We start from the raw sequence: 20,309 nt of genomic DNA on the forward strand, positions 1-20,309 counted from the left end.
GTTGATTTACCACCCCTACGGAAATCCAACACAAAGTGTGGGCCTCGATGAATAAGCGGAGTGTTTTAAGCCAGCTACCCCACTACCGGCGGTCGCAAGAAAAGTGAACTTAAAGGCGGACGATTAAACTGGTACGGGCGAAATTGTTTTATGTTAATACGGGCACTTGACGTGTTTCATTGCACTTGATTTCGGACTCTGATTCATCCTTCTATCGTTTATACGGTTCAGTTGGCTGGCCGTTACATGCGTGGGTGGTTTTACTATTAAATGCGTAAAATTTTGTGTGAATGAATAATCTCGGTTTTTTGGCAGATATTCTGAAATTATATCTTTATAATAGAGTAAATTTTAATATCAAGGCTATTTTTGTATATAATTTTTTTGATATAGAATAAAATTGTAATACAAAATTAAAAGGTAAAAAAATATATATACATTTACATATATCATTAATTTCTAGCTCTAATTATTTTAATGATATAATTGTATATATATTGCTGTCTACGTATTTAATAAATCATAAATCTACGTAATATTTTAATGATTTATTAAATAATGACCTTTAAGAATAGCAAGAATTATTTGTCCTTCGTTAAAAAGATTTTGCAGCATTATTAGTTCAACTAAATTAATAGTTTAAGTATTACGTTCTGTCTTGTTTTTATTTAAGTAATATATAGTTTGACGTTGTAAAACATTCAATTTGGTCGACATTCTCGCAATATAGAGGTTTTATGATACAATAATATTAATGCTATGCTTAATACCTAATTCAAGAAGTTAATTTTCATGGAGTGTGAATTTTTTATGTTTTCTAGTACCTACTCCAAAAAGTGGAGCGGTTTTTATTTAACAAATAGTACATAGAAGTAAGTTTATTTTGACCTGTATAATGGCTTTACCACGTACTGAAAGCTATTCAAAATCATTAATTGTTCATTATACAGATCAGCGTTTTCACTCTTATTTTTAACTCTCTATTCTAGTTAGGTAATGTTTTTAATAATATGAAATACTAAAAGATCGCTCTCTTCACCAAATTATACAATATAATAATTATTTTAATTAATTTAAATTTCTCTCTAAATTAAGAACTACGGAAAAAAATTCTAATAATGTACCTTGTATATTATATACATTATTTGGATGTTAAAATAATCTAATTTTCTAGAAGAGGCTATGTTCTTTATATACGGCTATACTTAGAGTGACATTAATACCGACTTTGTTAAATACAATAAATTCTTGACTAAACTTAGAAATACTATAAAAATTGTGCTTTTATTTTTCACAAATAAACAAAGTGAAAAGGATTGCACTACTGACTACAGACCTGTTAATTAATAACCCAAATTGGCACTATTTTTACCGATTTTTATCCCAACTTAACTTTTGATTTGACATATGCAAATAAAAACATTAACAGTGTCGAAAATACACCTTGAGAGCGGCTGGTAAATCTGTGCCATATTGCCATACTCATGTATAACCGTAACATGTTATTTAACAAGTCTCTGATCAATTATGCACTAGATATACATTCCAATAAAAATTGTAGCACAAAAAAGATTCGATTTTATTTATTACTGTTCGCAGTTCGGAGCTGACTGTTTAAAAATATTTAATGTTACTCAATATAGTAACTATTTTGTGCTATCGAAAATAAAAATTCTCTCAGTTTTATTGTGCTTAAGTACGTTAAATACAAAAAAAGCGGACATAGAATTTGGGCTACGAATAATTCGGCCTGCTTTTCGGGGATAAGAAATTCGCTGAGATATGTATATTTTAAAATAACACTTGCTATAAAGCGGTAAAGAAAACCTGCATGCCTGATAGCTCTCGATAGTGCTCTCAAATGCCTGTGAACTCTACCAATGTGCACTCGTCCAGCGTGGTAGACGTGGATGTGTATTGTCGTAGTATATTTATTTATGCTCGGATGAGACCAGTGCCCTTTAGTGGACCGAAAATTTTTGATAAAGAGCTCAAACGCGTTGGTTTTTAACCAGCCAAACTAGAAAAAACTTTTTTACGGACCGTTATTGACGACTGCCAGCAAATCTAGTATGTTATTGATCAAAGTAAGAAGGTCTTGCTTTTCACAACCTTGTACTTAAGTAATTAATATAAATAGAGAGTTTTTTTTCGCACGAAAAGAAACAATGGATACCTTCATTCGACCTAATCATCACATCTGCACTTTCCATCTATTTGCAACAAACTGTCTCACCTTAGTACAGTCAATAAGAACTAATATAAGTATTATATATAAAAATTAGAAGGATGTTTGTATGTAGTAAGACTGTACTCAATTGATTCACAGTTAAAAAACCACTGACTCAAAACAAATCTAATTATTTATAAATTATAAATTAAAAAAAAAACTTTGACGTTCAATATAGTCTACATTATTCTACTAGTCGAGCCCTTTAATTCGATATTCATTGAGGGAGTTGTGGAAGAATTTTTATCTGCCATGTTGTGGCAGCGGCCACATTGGACCGAATTTCATCAAACATAATAGAATCTAAGGACACCCTATTCAAGGACAATCTATTTCTTTTTTTTTTACAGTGAATCCATTCAAACCAAACAAACATACACACGCAGACATGTGAAACTAATAACACCCCGTCGTTTTTGCGTAGTCGGGGGTTTAAAATTGTAATTACTTATAAAACGTATGCTATATTTTGAAAATTAAGCTTAATTTGTCATCCTCCGCGAAAAGCAGGAGAATCTGATGAATAATTGTATTGAATCATTGTGGAGTCAACATCTCTACAATGAATCACTACAAACATCTCCTGAGAATGCTCCGGTTTCGGAGCGAAACGTGCGTAGAGGGTACATTGCCGTAGATCTTTTTGGTGTGGAGTATAAGGATTGAAGAAATTATAAATTACACCATAGAAATTTAGCTTAATTTTCATAATATATCATGGATTTCCGCAAAGTAACGCCTGCTTCTATCCAATATTCCATCCAAACAGTTTGCTATATGACTGTACCTGCTAAGTTTATACAGTTCCATTAATTATACAGAACATTGCATTACTAATGTGTTTACACATCCAAATACTTTAATTTATTATTTCATTTATTTTAGGGGAAAGCGTTATTTTACGCTACAGTAAACAATATAATTACATATTTGCATTAGAAAGAAAAAAGAAGATTAATTGCATTAATAAATTGTAATTAGCCGCTATTTGTCTGGTTACTAATTGCGATATAACAAAGTTGTGGGATTGAGTTTTCTTTACTATGCTGAAGTACACTATAAAATTACGAGTATATTAAAACAATTTATATTATTTTGTATACATTTGACGTTTGTTTTGTATCCACCAATCCGCTCTGGGCCAGCGTGGTGGACTAAACTCTTCTTTATCGGGCCTCTATAGGTAGTGGGCTAATAAAGGGCTGACAATGACGATGTTGCTACATTTGTTTGTAGTCTAGTGGTTGAAATTTTTGCTTTTATTTTCGGGGGGCCAATTTCGTTTCCCAGCACGCACCTCTTACTTTTCCAAGTAATGCGCATTTTAAGCAATTAAATATCATTTGTTGCAACAATAAGCCTTCTCCATAACGTTCTCAAAGACAATAATAGGATTCCTAAGGTAATTATAGACCTACCAATGCATAAGTTTAAAGAATGTGTTAAAACACATTTATTACAGCGAGGGTATTATACAATTGATGAGTTTCTTCATGACTAGGTTGCTTGGAAGCATCCGGCTCCGCTTTCATCTCTCTCAAGATAGAAAAATGAATTTTATGTTGGAAAAGAGCAACTGCTGATTTTCTTGCCGGCTTCTTCTCGGTAGAATCTGCCTTCCGAACCGGTGGTAGAGTCACTACACACGGACAGACTTGACGTTTCAAAAGTGCTTTTATTAGGCCTACTTGAAATAAATGAATTTTAAATTTTGAATTTTTTGCATGTGAAGTCCATCAATCAGCACTGGGCAAGCGTGGTGGAAACCCTTCTAATAGTGGGTACATACCCGTGCCCTGTAGTGGACCGGTAATTGATATGATGATGATGATGAAACATTTGTTTGGAATAATACAACACTCCGTTTAACGAGTATGCCTTAAAATATTCCGATTATATTACAGACTGTCCTACAAAGTATCAAAACCGGATTATTCCGAAAAAATCCGAAATTAATAACAGCAGCGACGGTAAAATAAAAGCATTGATATATAATTATCATTTTTGCAGCCTTTTGGGTATAGGGGCAACAGATTTCCAAAAAGAGAAGGTTCAACTTTACCTTGCGCTCTTACTTTAAAATATATCTGTAGATTCTGAAAGGCTATCAACAACTTCTTAACAGCCCACTGGTGGGAACAGGCCTCAGGATTGAGGCCTTTTTCGGCGTGGTGGAAAAGCTTTATTGCTACTTCCGTTCCTTGTGCAGGACGGAGGTCATGTGGGACTCCCTACTCTGAAGAGGGAATACCCAAACTAAAAACCACCACGGCATGCCCCTCTTGTTAGGTTTGTTAGACGCCCGGGGAACTACGATAATAGGCCCATGACGCTGCTCCAAAGGAGGTTGGTGAGCTTTAAACACACGGATAGCTACAGCGCACGGGTACCTTAAGATATACCGTTTTTATAAGAGAGAGTTAAGATTAAGTTATAGTAATAATTGATGCAGTGATAGCCCAGTGGGTAGGACTTCAACTTTACTTTCGAATCCCACTTTTCTAACACGCACGCATCAACTCATGGAGGAAGGAGGAGACCCGTGCCCTGTACTGGACCGGTAATGGGTTGATATTATGATGATGTGAACATGATTCTACTAGTTAAGCCCTTTCATTTGTTACCTATATTGAGCGTGTTGTGAAAAAATACTTAATCTGCCATTTTGTGGCGGCGGCCATTTTGCATTATATATTATATAATGTATTAGTGATGAAGGAAAATTAAATAATTTCCACCACACGCATCATGGTGAGTATATAATAATTGACATAAAATAAATTAACACTGACGATCTCCGCTGAAGGTACAATTTATGATTTCATGCCTAAAGTGTGGAGAGAAAACGACCTGGCAGTACTATCGCGTGAGCAAGTAGGTACTTCACTCGATTTAGTTTCGCTCTCTTCTTCTAAAAAGCTGATTGCATCCACCCTAGTTGGCTTGTGCTCTACTTTGTGCTTTTTTCCAATAAATAAATAAATATACTACGACAATACACACATCGCCATCTAGCCCCAAAGTAAGCGTAGCTTGTGTTATGGGTACTAAGATAGCTGATGAATATGTTGAATGAATATAATACACATAAATACTTATAATATACAGATAAACACCCAGATACTGAAAAACATTCATGTTCATCACACAAACATTTTCCAGTTGTGGGAATAGAACCCACGACCTTGGACTCAGAAAGTAGGGTCGCTGCCCACTGCGCCACTCGGCCATCTAAATCCAATACAATTTAGCCCTTAAAACAAGCCCGTCAAACCGAGGTGATTGGTGATGTTACAGTCTAAAATAGTAGCAGGCTAACCGCAGGCTAACCTTTTAGGGGTATGGCAGCAATATAATAATAAATAAACAAGCCTTTAAAGTACAAGCCCTTCTTTTTCGGTATATTGGAAAATGCCTCAAATGCCCCTGGATGGATAATATTTACATAAGGTCGGATATAAGTACGCGTGATTTTCGGCACTCCATGCACATCCTAATTTCATTAAGAGAAGAAGCCACAACTCATCCCTAATATACTTCACTATCTTCATCATCATCATCATCATCACTTCAACCGATTGAAGTCCACTGCTGGACATAGGTCTTTTGTAGAGAGTTCCAAAATCCACGGTCCTGGGCCGCTTGTTTCCAACGGCTCCCAGCGACTCGTTTGATGTCGTCTGTCCACCTCTTTGGGGGCCGACCAACACTGCGTTTACCTGTGCGAGGTCACCATTCCAACACCTTGGAACCCCAACGTCCATCGGTTCTCCGAGCTATGTGCCCATTTCCACTTCAGCTTAGCAACTCGCTGAGCTATGTCGGTAACTCTGGTTCTTCTACGGATCTCCACATTTCTGATTTGATCACGTAGAGGTACTACACATTCTTAATAAAATAATAAATAAACTATTACACTTGTTATTCCATAAATAAAATCAAAATCAATATAAATCTTATTTCATATCAGCCTGTGTTAGTAACTGTGAGCGCCACTTTTGTTTTATGCACCAAATGACCAACTACTAAGAAACTACTACTAACTTCAAAAATAAGTTGACAATTTTGTTGACACAAATCTCTGAATCAAACAAAGATTTCAGGTCTAAAAGAACTGTGGTATTTTCCAATTTGTATCATTAGAATTTTCAGACATCTCAATTTGGTTTAATTTAGAGATGGAGACTTTTGTACCACCTGCACATGAAATATGGATCAACTAATTTACAAATTGAGCTTTTTGTGGCAGAGATCGTTCGAGGAATAACTACTTCCATGCTTATTTCTGCCGGTCTAAGATTCACGCAGCCCTGCGATAAGTTGTTTTTCCACTTACCATCAGGCGGGTAATCTGCTTGGTCAGTCAATGATATTTAAAAAATTTAAATGACATTGTGAGATGGTGATAACAACAAAAAAACACCCGGCTAAGTTTCTTGTGGGCTTCTTCTTAGACCAGGACGCGTTTGGAACCCTCGTAGCAACAATTTGAGAGTTACAAAGAAAGTAATTTGCGTGTTTTAGTTGTTATTTTTATTTAGTGTGTCCTTGAGATTTTTTTTAATTATGTGTGATAAATGTATCTTGGGCAGGCGAATTGGAAAACTGTGATGTTTCTCTCTGTATGTAAATAAATATAAAAAAATATGCATTCAACACCAGTTAAGACGTTTAAGTTACGTTACGGTGCAGGCCCTAAAGATGATAGACGACCCATTATAATCTTATTATTTATTCAAATGCAAATCGTTTCGCTATCTTTAGTTGAGATCTCACGGCACAAGGCAGATGCAACTTTGCAGAACATTTAAGATTCATTCAAGAAGCATTCTATGGAATACTGCAATGATAACTATTGATACTTGCAGCTTTTAAACTTTTACATTTTCAACATTTCATTATCTTCTTTGTATCCCACATTTAGACAGAGGCCTTCCTTTGACTTTCAGAGAGATTTCAGAGATTTCTTAAAATGCGGGCTAGTAAGATCTAACTATAAAACGCTCCAAAACATTATGGGAAGATAAATGAACGCTGAAAAGGATCGGAAAAAAGAGAACGCAGCCTGATTAGACAGACACCTTTATGCTGCCCGCGTATAGCGGTTCCGAGAAGGAAGGTCATTGAATGAATGTTGGGGTTTTAGTCCGTAAGGCTCTTAGTGATTCCACACCCAGTGGAGTCGGGCATATGAACTAGTGTAGACCTGCAGACATCCATGAGTATTTCCTCCAACCTAGAATTAAAAAGGAAAAGAAAAAAGTAAGTTCTAACAATTAAATCTTCTGTAATACTGTTACAAATAACTAATCATCACTACTTGGAAATTCTGGTGACAAAAAATTAAAACAAAGTTCGACAACTTTAATGTTTTACAAAATGGCGTCTGGTTTTCGCCATATTGAATTTTTATTCCTGTTTAGTAACACATGCAATTAATTGACGTAAGAATCATCAAGATTGCCCCGCGCGTTTGGTCTCTAAAACTGCACTTAGTAAAAAGATATATAGGCGGATAAACACATTTCCGGTGCAGTAAAACTATTAACATAAAAAAAATTATCTTGGCCTATGTCAGTAATCATCAACCTTATTTATATAGCTTTTCTGTGGCAAAGGAGACCTGTGTTCAGCAGTGGGACATTATGATGAGGAATAAAATTAATAATAATAAAAAAAATACTTTAGGATAATAATGTATCAAGATTGAATAAGCGCAATATTGGTTTTGCGAGAGACAGTAGCAAGTTAATTGGTGTGGTGTGGCAAACGTGTTAAAAGCTGTTACGATTTCTAACTAGATGTGTATTCGTAGGGACGGTACAAACAATACTGGCCTATAAAGTTATTATTGAACACGGCTACTTTTAACTGACTCTCAACTGCGTCCCAGTTGTAATGAGGCTATGGCAAAAAAAGTTCACAGTACATATAACAGAAAAACAAGCATTAAAGGAAATAATGAAATCCAAGTTTTGTCAAGATTTTTTAATTTATTGTAAAGAACTATCGCCACCTTTGAAACTTTCTTACATATTTTTTTTTATTTTTATGACCTGTTGATGATAACTACCATACGTTAACTTTAAAATAAAGCTTCGAGAATTCCAAAAGCCAACACACACATGCGGATCTATTCCTGGTTTTATTTGTTTACTCTGTTCCTAAAGGTCGTAGTGGTGTAATAAATATGTGTCTAAAATTAGGCAATCAAATCCAAAAATCGATTTGTAATACTCGGCGGGTTAACTTTCACCCCCTCATATCCAATTCCGTCTAACAAATAACCTTTCCTTCCCTTCAAAGGAGGTTTCGGGCATGTTTGATTATAAATCCTGACCCATACTGAATTACAATTTTATTTGCCAACCTAAATACCAATTTTCTTCGATAAAAATTGAAAAATGTCGAACTTTCATGCTGAATTTAATCCCTTTCAACCTATCCTCAATTTATTAGTGTTAGACAATATATCCCCCCCATTTGAACGTAAAACAGTAGAAAAATCATAAAATTTTTGAACTTCAAAAAGTCACACGTCTCGCCCGATTGGTATTGTAATGATTCATTATTTAAAAAAATCATTTGATTCCTTGCACGTCTGAGCCTTGCCCACTATAACTTAAAGTGTATTGTTGTTCCTTCCGTATTTATAAATAAATATAAATTATTCTACGATGCAATCAAGTACTCAAGGTTAACGAAACTCTCTATTCAATTAACTAGTTATTCAAAATTGGTTCCATAGTACACATAATACATTGGACTATTGTGCGAAGGGTAACATTACGCATGGAATATTCCTTGAGAAACGCTCATCGCTTTCTTCCACAAAACATAACTCACAGACGGGCTATAATTTTTGACAGCCGAATGAAAAGGTGCAGCGATCCTGCTTTAATCCAAGGCCGTGGGTTCGATTCCCACAACTGGAAAATGTTTGTGTGATGAACATGAATGTTTCTCAGTGTCTAGGTGTTTATCTAAAAATATTCATCAGCTTTCTTAGTACCCATATCACTAGCTACGCTTACTTTGGGGCTAGATGGCGATGTGTATATTGTCGTAGTATATTTACCATTAATTATGATTATAATTTATTTTAGTTACAAATTAAATCCCACCCATACGATTTTTGTATTCCTTTACGTTTCCGTTGCACTAAATTTTATAATAAAAGTAAATTTTATAAAAAACAATTTTTATTAAATTTACTATTACTATTATTAACAGTGATCTATGGCGATTTTACGATGGGTTTATTTTTTTTATTTCGGTATCAGTGCGATATGGTTATTGCTTAGCTATATTTGATGCGCTAAGCAGTTAATATTCGTTAACTAATATATTTATTATAGTAAATGGAACTGCGCAGATCATCCTTCAACGCAATTTTATGTAACATCTACAAGAAGATAATTTCGTAACTACATTATGATGCGGCAATTCTTCAGCTATACCATATTGCCGAAAAGCTAGCCCGTTTATGTAACCCATACATAGAATAAAAGAACTTGACCACCGCAGCTTTCGTGATGTAACCCCATTATTTTTTACGGTTCTACTATTATGCGAGTCATTGTTTCTTTTTTGTGGTCAGTATACTTTATAATTCTAGGTCAGCATTTTTGGTTAGTAATACAAGTTTACATTACGTTGTTGTTTAGTCTATTTCTCAGGTTTTGTTGTTCTATAATATTATGCTGTGATGATTGAGTTGTGTTGTGTTTGTGTTGTGTAGTGTTAAGTTGTGATTTCTTGTTTAAGAACGTCAATTTGCAATGAAACTGACCGTCTAGTTTTGTGAGATAATAAATTTAAGTTTATTAGTACTTATAAAAATGTAATAATAATTTTAATAAAAAAATAAGTCTGTCAAGAAATTCGGGTATTCAGCTGAGCCGGGAAAATTATGTTTGCTGTTCTTGTCTAATGCGTAGGTTGCATTTTTGACAGCAATTGATGAAGACCTGGTTTCGATTACTGGGTCAGGCTGCAATACCGAATAAGCTAAAAAGGTTTTAACGTCAAGGAATTTTCCTGAGTCAATGGGCTTTTTTCACCAACATACTTTCTAAAGCACGTTTAGCTATTTGCTTCGGTTCCTGTTATTACCTTTTATATTTTTGATAGTAATGATTACCAGCCCCCTTTGGATATGCTTGGTAGATTTTAGCTCCAATTTCTCTCCAGCAGAACACTTTTAAACTGAAGATGATGTTAAAGTATTAACTGTAAGGTCTTTGATCTTCGAGAGAAAGTTTTGAAGTTCCATAGTTAAAATGTAATTACAACCTTCAATAGACATCCGACGAATTCCGAACCCACAAATCATGCCCGTAAACGATACCCTGTTGTTAGAATATCTTCCATAGAAAAGTTAATAGCCTGCGTACATTTAAGGCAAAGTCAAATATTTCTTAGCTGATACCCACACACTTCAGGTCCTTCTGAATTTTCAAGTCGCTAACTTTAACTAAACATTGAACCCTCGTACAGGCTTTCATTCCATAAGCATAAGTAGTTTTCCGAAATATAAAGTCACCTACTCCCTGTGTAATTTTGAATTTGCCTGATAAGTCCCATGTAAAGAAGTCTAGCCATTCAAACAGAGAACGTTTTATTTTATCCGGTCCTCGAAAAGGTATTATCTTCTGTGAGAAGATATTACCTCTTCGAGGACCGGATCTGAATATCGAAAAAAATATTGTGTCTATAATATTATATGCCATTAATATTATATACGTAAAAATACCTGTTACTAATTTATATTTTACTAACAACGCCGTAACATTTTCATTCAATATATCGCCCAAATTGACCTGCATTATTCATGAGTGAATATTTTAATTTTTTGGACCCGTTATGTTGTAACATTGTATTGTATTGTAATTTTTAAATGTACCAATATTTTTTTATGAAGAAAGTGTCCAGAGGCTTATAAGGCAGTGATTACTATATGTGATGTGCACCTCATACAGGCATTTAAGCCATACCTAACCTTTAATTTAGTACCATTTGTATTGTTTTATGTGTGGCTGTAAAATGGCATTGATTTGGTGATCGCTAAACTTCTATTTCCATCAATACAATTTTCTAAAAGTTGCTAACTGCGTAGCCTTCTGTCATTTGACGGCCGATTGGCGCAGTGGGCAGCGACCCTGCTTTCTGAGTCCAAGGCCGTGGGTTCGATTCCCACAACTGGACAATATTTGTGTGAAGAACATGAATGTTTTTCAGTGTCTGGGTGTTTATCTATATATTATAAGTATTGATGTAGACTATTCATAAAAAGTATTCATCAGTTATCTTAGTACCCATAAACCAAGCTGCGCTTACTTTGGGAATAGATGGCGATGTGTGTATTGTCTTAGTATATTTATTTATTTATTTATTTATCTTCATACAGTATTCGCGATTCTCGGTCCTTATTAATGTAACACACATGTGATTACACTAGTTTTAGCCTTATTGAAACCAGATAGAGGATCCATCTTGTTATCTATCGTGCACACAGTAAGAATCAATGGGACATAACTTAGAATGAGCGATTTTTTGAAAAACAAGATTTTATAAAAATAAAACAAGCATTTTATTAACCAACAGTTTAATTGATAACATCTTGAATAAGTTCAATAAATTAGTGAAATGACTGAATATTAACATTTATTAGTATAAATAAATATTAAATTATATTTCTTATATATTTTTTTATTTACATAACATTGACTGAGCGTTGATCATTTATAATTATGAGATATATACTTATTATATGATAAAGCGTTATATAATTAAATACATAATTGAGATCTAAAATAATAATGTGGTAGATAAAATGACGACATATAAAAATATATTTGGTTAAATAATAAGTACATTCTATTAAAATAAATATCGATAAACTAAATAAATGCGATATTTTATTTACAAATGTATATGAATATAAAAAATATCAATATATAGTATAACAAATATGTATCATAAATTATATTGTTTTAAACTTGTATATTATAAGTATATAAAACTAAAATAAATAAATAATAATACGTATTTATATATTTATGCCCATAACGTATATACAATTTTAAACTAGCAACACTTTAAAGAACACTAATTATTTTTAAAGCAAATTCCAAAGACTCGAGCTTTAAATAAATATTATTTACATAAATATTTACATAATATTATATGTCTACAAAAAATGTATATATCTACCGAATATATAGAAAAGTATTGGAGTATTGAGGTACCTCTAAAATAGAAAAAAAATCCCGTTTCCTCCATTTGCAAAATCTTAGTCCATTTATTGCCATGTCATACATTAAAAACTATATCTTCATAAATATATAAATAATATTTTCCAAATAGTCATATTGTACTTACCATACTATGGTTTTCACTAGATGTTATTTTTTTTAAATAATAATTTAAACATTCATCGTACCATTTAGTATTTAATCTTTAAAATTTAAATGATACCATAACCAAGTCCCATTTTACCATCGAGAATAAAATTGTCTCTCTTGCTCTTTCACTGTGTGTACTATTTATGTGTAACAAGGTGAGAACTTTGAATTATTCTATCAGTCTGTTCATCGAGTTCTTTTTATGTAACGATCGTAAAAAAGAACTTTTCACGTTGGCGGGTCTGTGTACTATAAATTACCTACATGTGTTTAATAAATTTGAAATTCTAACATTTCGTTAAATTATTTATTATTTGGTGGGTCGATATCCTCTATTGGGTGTAAGCGTTGTATGCTAGGTCGTGAGCGTTTTCTAAGGACCTGAAAATTAAAATTTATATTCTAAGTCAAAATCAAAATCATCATAGTTTTATTATGCTATCAATGACTAATGATAAGAATTAAAATGTAAAACGTTTATTATCTAATATTAAAAAACATTCCGCAGTATGTGCCTTATTCGGTAACCGAGAAAAAGTAAACACTACTTAATAAAATTTTACTTATTGTAACATTGACGTTTTTACATTTTAATTTTTTTTCATTAGCACCTACAATAATGTTGTATAATAATGTACCACCTGTTATTGTTGCAGGAAACAAGCGAAAACCGCAGATTTTGGTAATTACAAAAGAAGTGGGACAAGGATAAAGTACAAAGAGTGTGGACGTTTAAATTTCCAACAAAAGACATGTCCAGCAGTGGCTGTCAATCGCTTGATGTGTTGATGATGTAGAACGCCATAAAATAACTTGGTATAACTCAAGCGCCAAGACTCGAGCGTCTCAATAACCAATTTACCTAGATCGATTTTGCTTTACTGACACTTCCTAATTTTTAATGCAATTTTAAAGCATTTGTATTAGTCCCACTTCCTTGAACTTTTTACCCATTCTTCTTCCTTATTAACCTTTCCCAATGATAAAGGTCACTGGAAAAGTTAAGGATTCCCTTGTCCATTTTCTTGTACATTCTTTATCGCTTCTACTAATTAAATAACATAAATGTAAAAAAAATTACCTGCTCCACCCAGCGCCTCCGTGTCCAGCCGAGACCACAACTTCGTGAGCTTCACCAGTTCCGTTCGAAGACAAGAGTTTCTTCAGCCCGATGATACCAGCTAGGACCAGAGCCAACTTGGACACGATCAGAGCCTTTCCAGCCAGCAAAGCGAGGGCTCCAAAGGCCAGGGGGACCATCATACCCCCGATTAAAAGGGGGATAGCGAGGAGGGGAGCCAACTTCTTCCTCCTGCCGCGGTCTTCCGCGAACGCGCGTTGAAGATCTGAGCCGGTTGGGAATTTGACCTGGAATTTAAAAATACGTAAGTTAACAAATTTATTTATCACCTTACAATAATGCAAAGAAATATATCTGAACATGCTTGTGATAGGCCTATAGGCAGGCGATCATATGCTGAGCTTTCCGCGTGGGAACACTACGGGGTTTAACAAGTATTAGTTCGTTATAACCGCTGAGCATCCCGATGGTGCGATGGTAATCTTGAATTATTTTAATTTAAACTATTTATTGCACACCAAAAAAATATGTTTTATAAAAGGCGGACTTATTGCTAAAGCATTTTCTACCAACTAATCTTGGGATGTGCGAGAAAAAACGAGTGTGGAGGAAAAGGAAAACTTATTATTAATTATTACATGATATACTCGTATATAGAGATATTGTTTGAAGCAACATAATAAAATTTTATTAATACGCATAATTATTATTTATTAAAATTTAAAAAAAAAACCAATTGCTAATATCCTAATGAACGAGATAAATGCAACTTTATCAGTGTAAAGTTTCCTAAAGTATAAAAAAATTGATATGTATCTGCAAGATACGAACGAAACTAGAAAACAAAAATTGTAATCTATTAAAACACAGAGAGTTTATGAAAAATATGAAAGAGGACATGTTAAATAATAAAGTAGACAGGAAGGTGAAACACAACAAAACATCAAAGTGAATTTATTCATTTTGATCTTAAATAAGAAGGCAAGTGGCAAATTAAAATGAAAGAAGCAACATCTAGAAGAACTCCAAATTAAAAAAAAAGTTTATGGCCTATAAATAACTGATTTAATATTAATTTGTTGCCGAATAATTAATTATAAAAGGCAAATGATTTTATGTCACGTAACATTTGAAACTTTTTCTAAAATAGCATGTCAATCGACGCGGAATTACGAATAAGAATCCATAAATCACTAATTAGCGAAAGAAACCGCAAAGAAAACTTAATAGAGTGTAACAGAAAAAAGGCAAAAATGAATTAATTGCGTGCAATTATACATGATCGTGAAAGCGGTCACGGTGCGTCGCCGTGCGGTATGTAACGTGTTAATGAGCATTTTCTATTTCTCGCTTTTCGATTAACGGAAACATGGGGAGCATAATCCACCCTAAGAACCATAATATGTGCAGAATACAAATAAAAATTCCAATAATATGTTTATTAAACAGAAATAGTACTTATTATCAAATTAGTATTTATTGATTGCCATCATCCTTCTCGGTTACAAGAAAGAACTCTAACAGAGAGGCAGTGGTTATTGTTGCATATTAGTCGCAAAGTCTAGGGATATACAGCTTAATGTGACTCTCACAAGACAAGACGGACATCAACACCTTTTAGTCCGTTTTGCTAGCCTCCCTGACATGCCCTTTTGAAATGAAGTCTAACTTTGCCAATTTTGACAATTTGGAATAAAAAATTGTCTTAAAAAAAGTTGACAGTCAACTTGGTTAGAATACTTAGAATACATTAAATTATCTACATGCTAAAAATAGTGTTCCTATTAGGAATAGTGAGCTGTGGTACATTAGATATAACTTTGTGCATATAACAGTTTTAAGGACCCCAACACTGTCCAACACATTAAAATCGCACGATTACAATGAGATGCACTTGTGCAACATATAAACCGCTTAAAACGATTAGATTTTCAGAGAGAGTTAACATAAAAGGAGCACAGACGCAAATATCAACAGAGATCTAATGGAATAGCTCGGACCCAAAAAGATCTCGTTAGCACTATGGTGATGTTGTGATAATAAAAATAATAATTTACTGTTAATAGAAGATATTTTATGGTCACATATAATTAATTACAATCTAATCAGTGATTAAATTATAATTAATTGTATCTAACACCCATGTACAACGCGGTTCTTAATAATAAAAATCTTGATTTTATTTGTTAAGTATTTAGACTTTAGGTAAACTAGTAGTTGGCGTTTAAAAATTAAGTGAACAAAAACCAGAATAGTAGACTAAGAATTCCTTAGAAAATGATCGATTTTTTTTAAATGCCTTATAATGTTCTTGCTAAAAAAATAGATTTTGTTTATTATGCATTTTCAATTTAGGTAAACTATTCAATCATTATTAAAAATAAAGTGAACTGTAGAAATGGAAGCCAGACAAGTAATAGGACTCAAGAACCTTTTATAAAGGTGTCCTTTTTAAAGTACTTGGATGGGCTTGATTAGCATGAAAGTTAAGATAAGGTAATTAAACACTAAGAACTGTTTTGCTTATGCTAAAAGCTCTACAAGTGATAATTTTTTTTTAATAGCAGTGTAACTCTTAATGTGAATTCATCGTGTTAGTAAACCGTTATACAATTTTCATTGTTAAAAACAAATTTACTATATAGTTTTATTAATTGTAATCAAACAGCTACAAGATGTCCGTGATATTTTTTTTTCGGTTTCGAACAACCTTAATAAAGTATGCCACTGTAATGTAAGACTTAAATTGACGTTAGTAAGTAAATACGGACGAAGATATGTCAAAGTTGACGTTAAAAGATGCGCGCGCGCATAGTTAAGACTTCAATATCATAAAAAACGAGAAACAAAATAATGGATTGTTACTTATTAAAATCATCATATTATTATAATAATTTTCTTGTTTGGCTCAATGAAAATTTGGGAAATTGTCTTGAAAATCTTACTTATCAAAATAAAAAAAAGCCTATCGTTATTAGAATTGCATCATAGTAAATAGGTTGGGTTAAGATAACGGGTAGATGGACTTATGAAAAATACGTGAGATAGTTCCAAAATCAGGATGACTAAATCACATAACATACGAGAACATACACGACAATATTCACTCTCCGTGAAGCATAAAGCTTACGTTACAAAACTGTGTATAGAACTTACAACTATGCTGGACACAGCATAACCTCATGCGATAAACTATCGAGGTCTCCCTATTAAATCAATGATTGAAAGGTTGTAGAATAACATTAATTTTCCAAACACGTACGCTATGTGATTTATTGTCAAAATGATATAACATACAATTAATTTTGTTTTTACACCCGTAACATCTGAAAGTAAATGCTGTGTGAATGCTAATCGCTGTGAGGAAGACATACAGGCGCCGTATCTGGTAATCTGCCATTAACCTTGTAATTATTATGTCAGTGTTACTAGTACGTATGCAACCATTAATAACTCATTGGTTAGTGGTACACGTAGTACGGCTATAATAAGGTTGTGCAAACGACCAACCATTTAATAGTGTTAATGATTTCGATAAGCTTTAGATCTATAACGAGAAAAAGTCCAGCATTGAGACAAGATAGCAGAAAATGTTACATATGAGTATACTTGACAACAACGGGTAAGTTAACCTTGACCAAATTGGTCAAGACCACGGTAGTGAAGACATACAGGTTCGTGTCCTGTCAGCCTCACAATCCTTGAATCTTATTTCAAATCATTCATTTTTCAATTTCATTCACAATCATCATTACTGGATCTATCCATAATGGACGGATCGAGTATTTTTTTTAAATTATTGTTTGCATCATTAATTGTTAAAAACATTGGCATAAGTTGTTCCCACGATACACTGTTTGATGAAAAATAATAATCATAATAATAAATCAATTTGTGATTGCTTACTAGTTAGTTAACCGATTTAAATCATTTTCCTAGAAATAATAGCTGCATGCAAGTTCCTACTTTATTGTAATATCTAGTGGAATCAGGGGGTTCTGTCCAGTTGCCATATCTGTCATATAAATGTAGGCTTCCCGCGTTTTTCCGAATAGGAAACATAGTGTCAGCGTTTGTGGATTGCCTTATTGAAGAGTTATTGAAACAGTTTAGACGTGATTTCGTTTTGAATTCGCAAATACCCCTAAACTTGATTTCACCATAATCTCTTTTGGATGGTAGATCAGAGTTTGATAATTGGTCTGATAGGAGAGCAATGAAATTTGACACAATTGACGTTTAACTCTGAACTCTAGTTCTACATAAAGGTATTTGTGACATTAAATTTGACTTCTGTTATGAAGAGGTATCAAATTTAGTATAGTCTATATAGTAGTCACATCAATTGACATCAAGAATAACGTGTGATTTTTGTTTAGAATACTATATATTCTAAAAATACGAAATAATGATAGAATTTATGTGACTACAAAAATCCAATGACGACAATCAAGAATAAAAAAATAAGTTTTATATATATTAAGGGATGTCAAGCTAGTTCTTTGTAGAATAATTTATTTTCGTTCCAAATTTTCACCTCTAAATCTTTTCAAAATGAGTACGAGCAGTTGCAGAACTTTACTGGATCTTTAAAATTTTGGTATGAGCTATAACCATTTTTGCAGAAGAGGTGTTTTTGTCTGCGCTACTCTATTTAGGGATAAAAATCCGAATAAATAAATCGATCAAATTATTATAACCCATCATCCACCAAGCAAAAACCTTTTACACACAAAATAGCGACTACGTCTATCTAGCGAAAACGTGTGTTTTAGAAATCTTGACATTAGTTGTCATGCCAGATATAGATAGAAATAGTAATTAAACCAGTAGAGAAACCGAGATCAACAAGTTCACACCAAATATGGTGATAGAGGTCCATAATTTCAAATTCGCAGAATTATCCAATGCGTTCGTAAAGCTATCTCTTACTTGTACTCTGCGTGAGTGATGTTTTTTACTCAATATAGGCTTATGTTTTATTACAATATTACATCATAAAAACTGATGGTATGTCAAAGCTGGGACACGTTTGTAAAGGAGAATCCTCTTTACTACTTTATCGGATTTTAAGAGCCACGAAACATATTGGAAGAATGTTGGATTGTAAAGAAGACGAAAAGCGCTATTTGAAGTCTTACTATTGTGTTAAAATAAGATTACTTATGTAAAAAGTGTGCAAACTATTCCTTACTTGAAGCAATACATAAATTTTAACCAATGATTTCATAGATGTTGACCATAGCTTAATACAATGAGTAGATTTCTCGAATGAAAGCCAAAGTCTCAGGTCCCACATCAGCGCTCTATAGCTCTATAACGACTACTTTAATAAACGTCTAATTATGTACTGTAATATGCTTTCAAGATAATCTCCTAATGCAACTTTAATAGTTCAACCATCGATAAATTATTGATACAGAAAAACATTTCTTCCACGACGAAACATCCATGCAGGCAGGCTACATTTAAATATTATTTAACTAGCTTTTGAGCGTCCAATGATTATTTTCTTTGTATTAAGTTTATCGATATTGGACTATTTTCAATTAATATCTAAAGTTACTTAATAAATATGAATGTTTATTATTTAGCAAGAATTAAATCTAGAAGTAGTAATGAGAGAACTAAATTTACAGAATATAATCACAGTGCTCGAACAACACAAAGAATTTGAGTAGTTGTAGGAAATATTTTTGATCTCTGGAAGTGATGTTATTGCAGACTAAAGAAAAGGTCTTTGTGAAATTACCTGGATGGTATGAGATTGCATGAATCCAACGATTTTGTCCAAGATAAGGTTGTCCATCGAGCTCTCGTCAAGACCTCTCGGAATCGCTTCTTCAACTTCCACATTTTGGACTGCGTCTTTGTTTTTAGATATCGTCACGCCACTCAGGATGGAGATTTCGTCGCTCTTCGATATCCTGTTCAAGGCCTTGGCCAGTTTGAATTTCAGGCAATTGGCGATGTCGCTACCACTGCAGTCTTTATATGTTTCGTATGCGATTTTGAGATCCCCTACGACGGTGTCCTCTGAACTCCTCGCCTCAACTTTGTTGTGGTTTGTGGTCGCAGTTCGGGCACTGACGGCCACTGCCAAGGTCAGGACGAGGAGATAATTTGGCACCATTTTGTTGTCGTTCGCACGTTCGTGGTGGATTGGGCACAGTGCTCTAAACTGGAACAGAGTTAGCGTTTATATGCGTTTAGTTTCACGGTACACTGGTCGCTGCTAAGAGGGATGCATCGATGCATTTATATGCAGTTTGTTGAACATCAAAGAAAATAATATTGACATATTATTGTACTCCATAATGAACACAAATTCAATGATTAAAATAAGTCAGCCGGCTGGTTTTGAGGAAAATATTAACAAGAAATAGTTCCTTATCAAATACCAACTGCAACTAAGTTTTGAGCTTCTGATAAAAAAAAATACCGTTTAAAAAAACGTTAGAGATTTTGCTTTAACACGACTGCCCGTAAAAGGAGGGTTATATATTAATGGTTAATATGTGTATGCATGTATATAAGTATTTTTAGAGCTTTTTCTGAGATATTTAGTTCGTGCAAGTAATACTGCCATTCT

At 33.5% G+C, this 20,309-nt stretch overlaps 1 protein-coding gene across 1 annotated transcript; it reads right to left on the reverse strand.

The window, feature by feature from the left end:
* Window positions 1-12,957: 12,957 nt before the first annotated feature.
* On the reverse strand, window positions 12,958-19,850 carry LOC120634331. The gene is made up of 3 exons (XM_039904841.1): window positions 19,470-19,850; window positions 13,718-14,004; window positions 12,958-13,017 (listed from the first exon to the last, which is right to left on the reverse strand). The coding sequence occupies exons 1-3, from the start codon at window positions 19,848-19,850 to the stop codon at window positions 12,969-12,971; spliced, it is 717 nt and encodes a 238-aa protein (XP_039760775.1). The 3' UTR covers window positions 12,958-12,968.
* Between the last annotated feature and the right edge of the window lie 459 nt (window positions 19,851-20,309).

The sequence above is a fragment of the Pararge aegeria genome, chromosome 23, assembly GCF_905163445.1.
Source record: "Pararge aegeria chromosome 23, ilParAegt1.1, whole genome shotgun sequence".
In the NCBI taxonomy this organism is placed as follows: Eukaryota; Metazoa; Arthropoda; class Insecta; order Lepidoptera; family Nymphalidae; genus Pararge; species Pararge aegeria.

Coding starts and splice junctions, on each gene's coding strand:
- LOC120634331 (XM_039904841.1), bottom strand. CDS start 19,850: ATGGTGCCAAATTATCTCCTCGTCCTGACCTTGGCAGTGGCCGTCAGT. Junction 14,005..19,469: donor TGCAATCTCATACCATCCAG/GTAATTTCACAA, acceptor TTTAAATTCCAG/GTCAAATTCCCAACCGGCTC. Junction 13,018..13,717: donor GGAGGCGCTGGGTGGAGCAG/GTAATTTTTTTT, acceptor TTTAATTTTCAG/GTCCTTAGAAAACGCTCACG.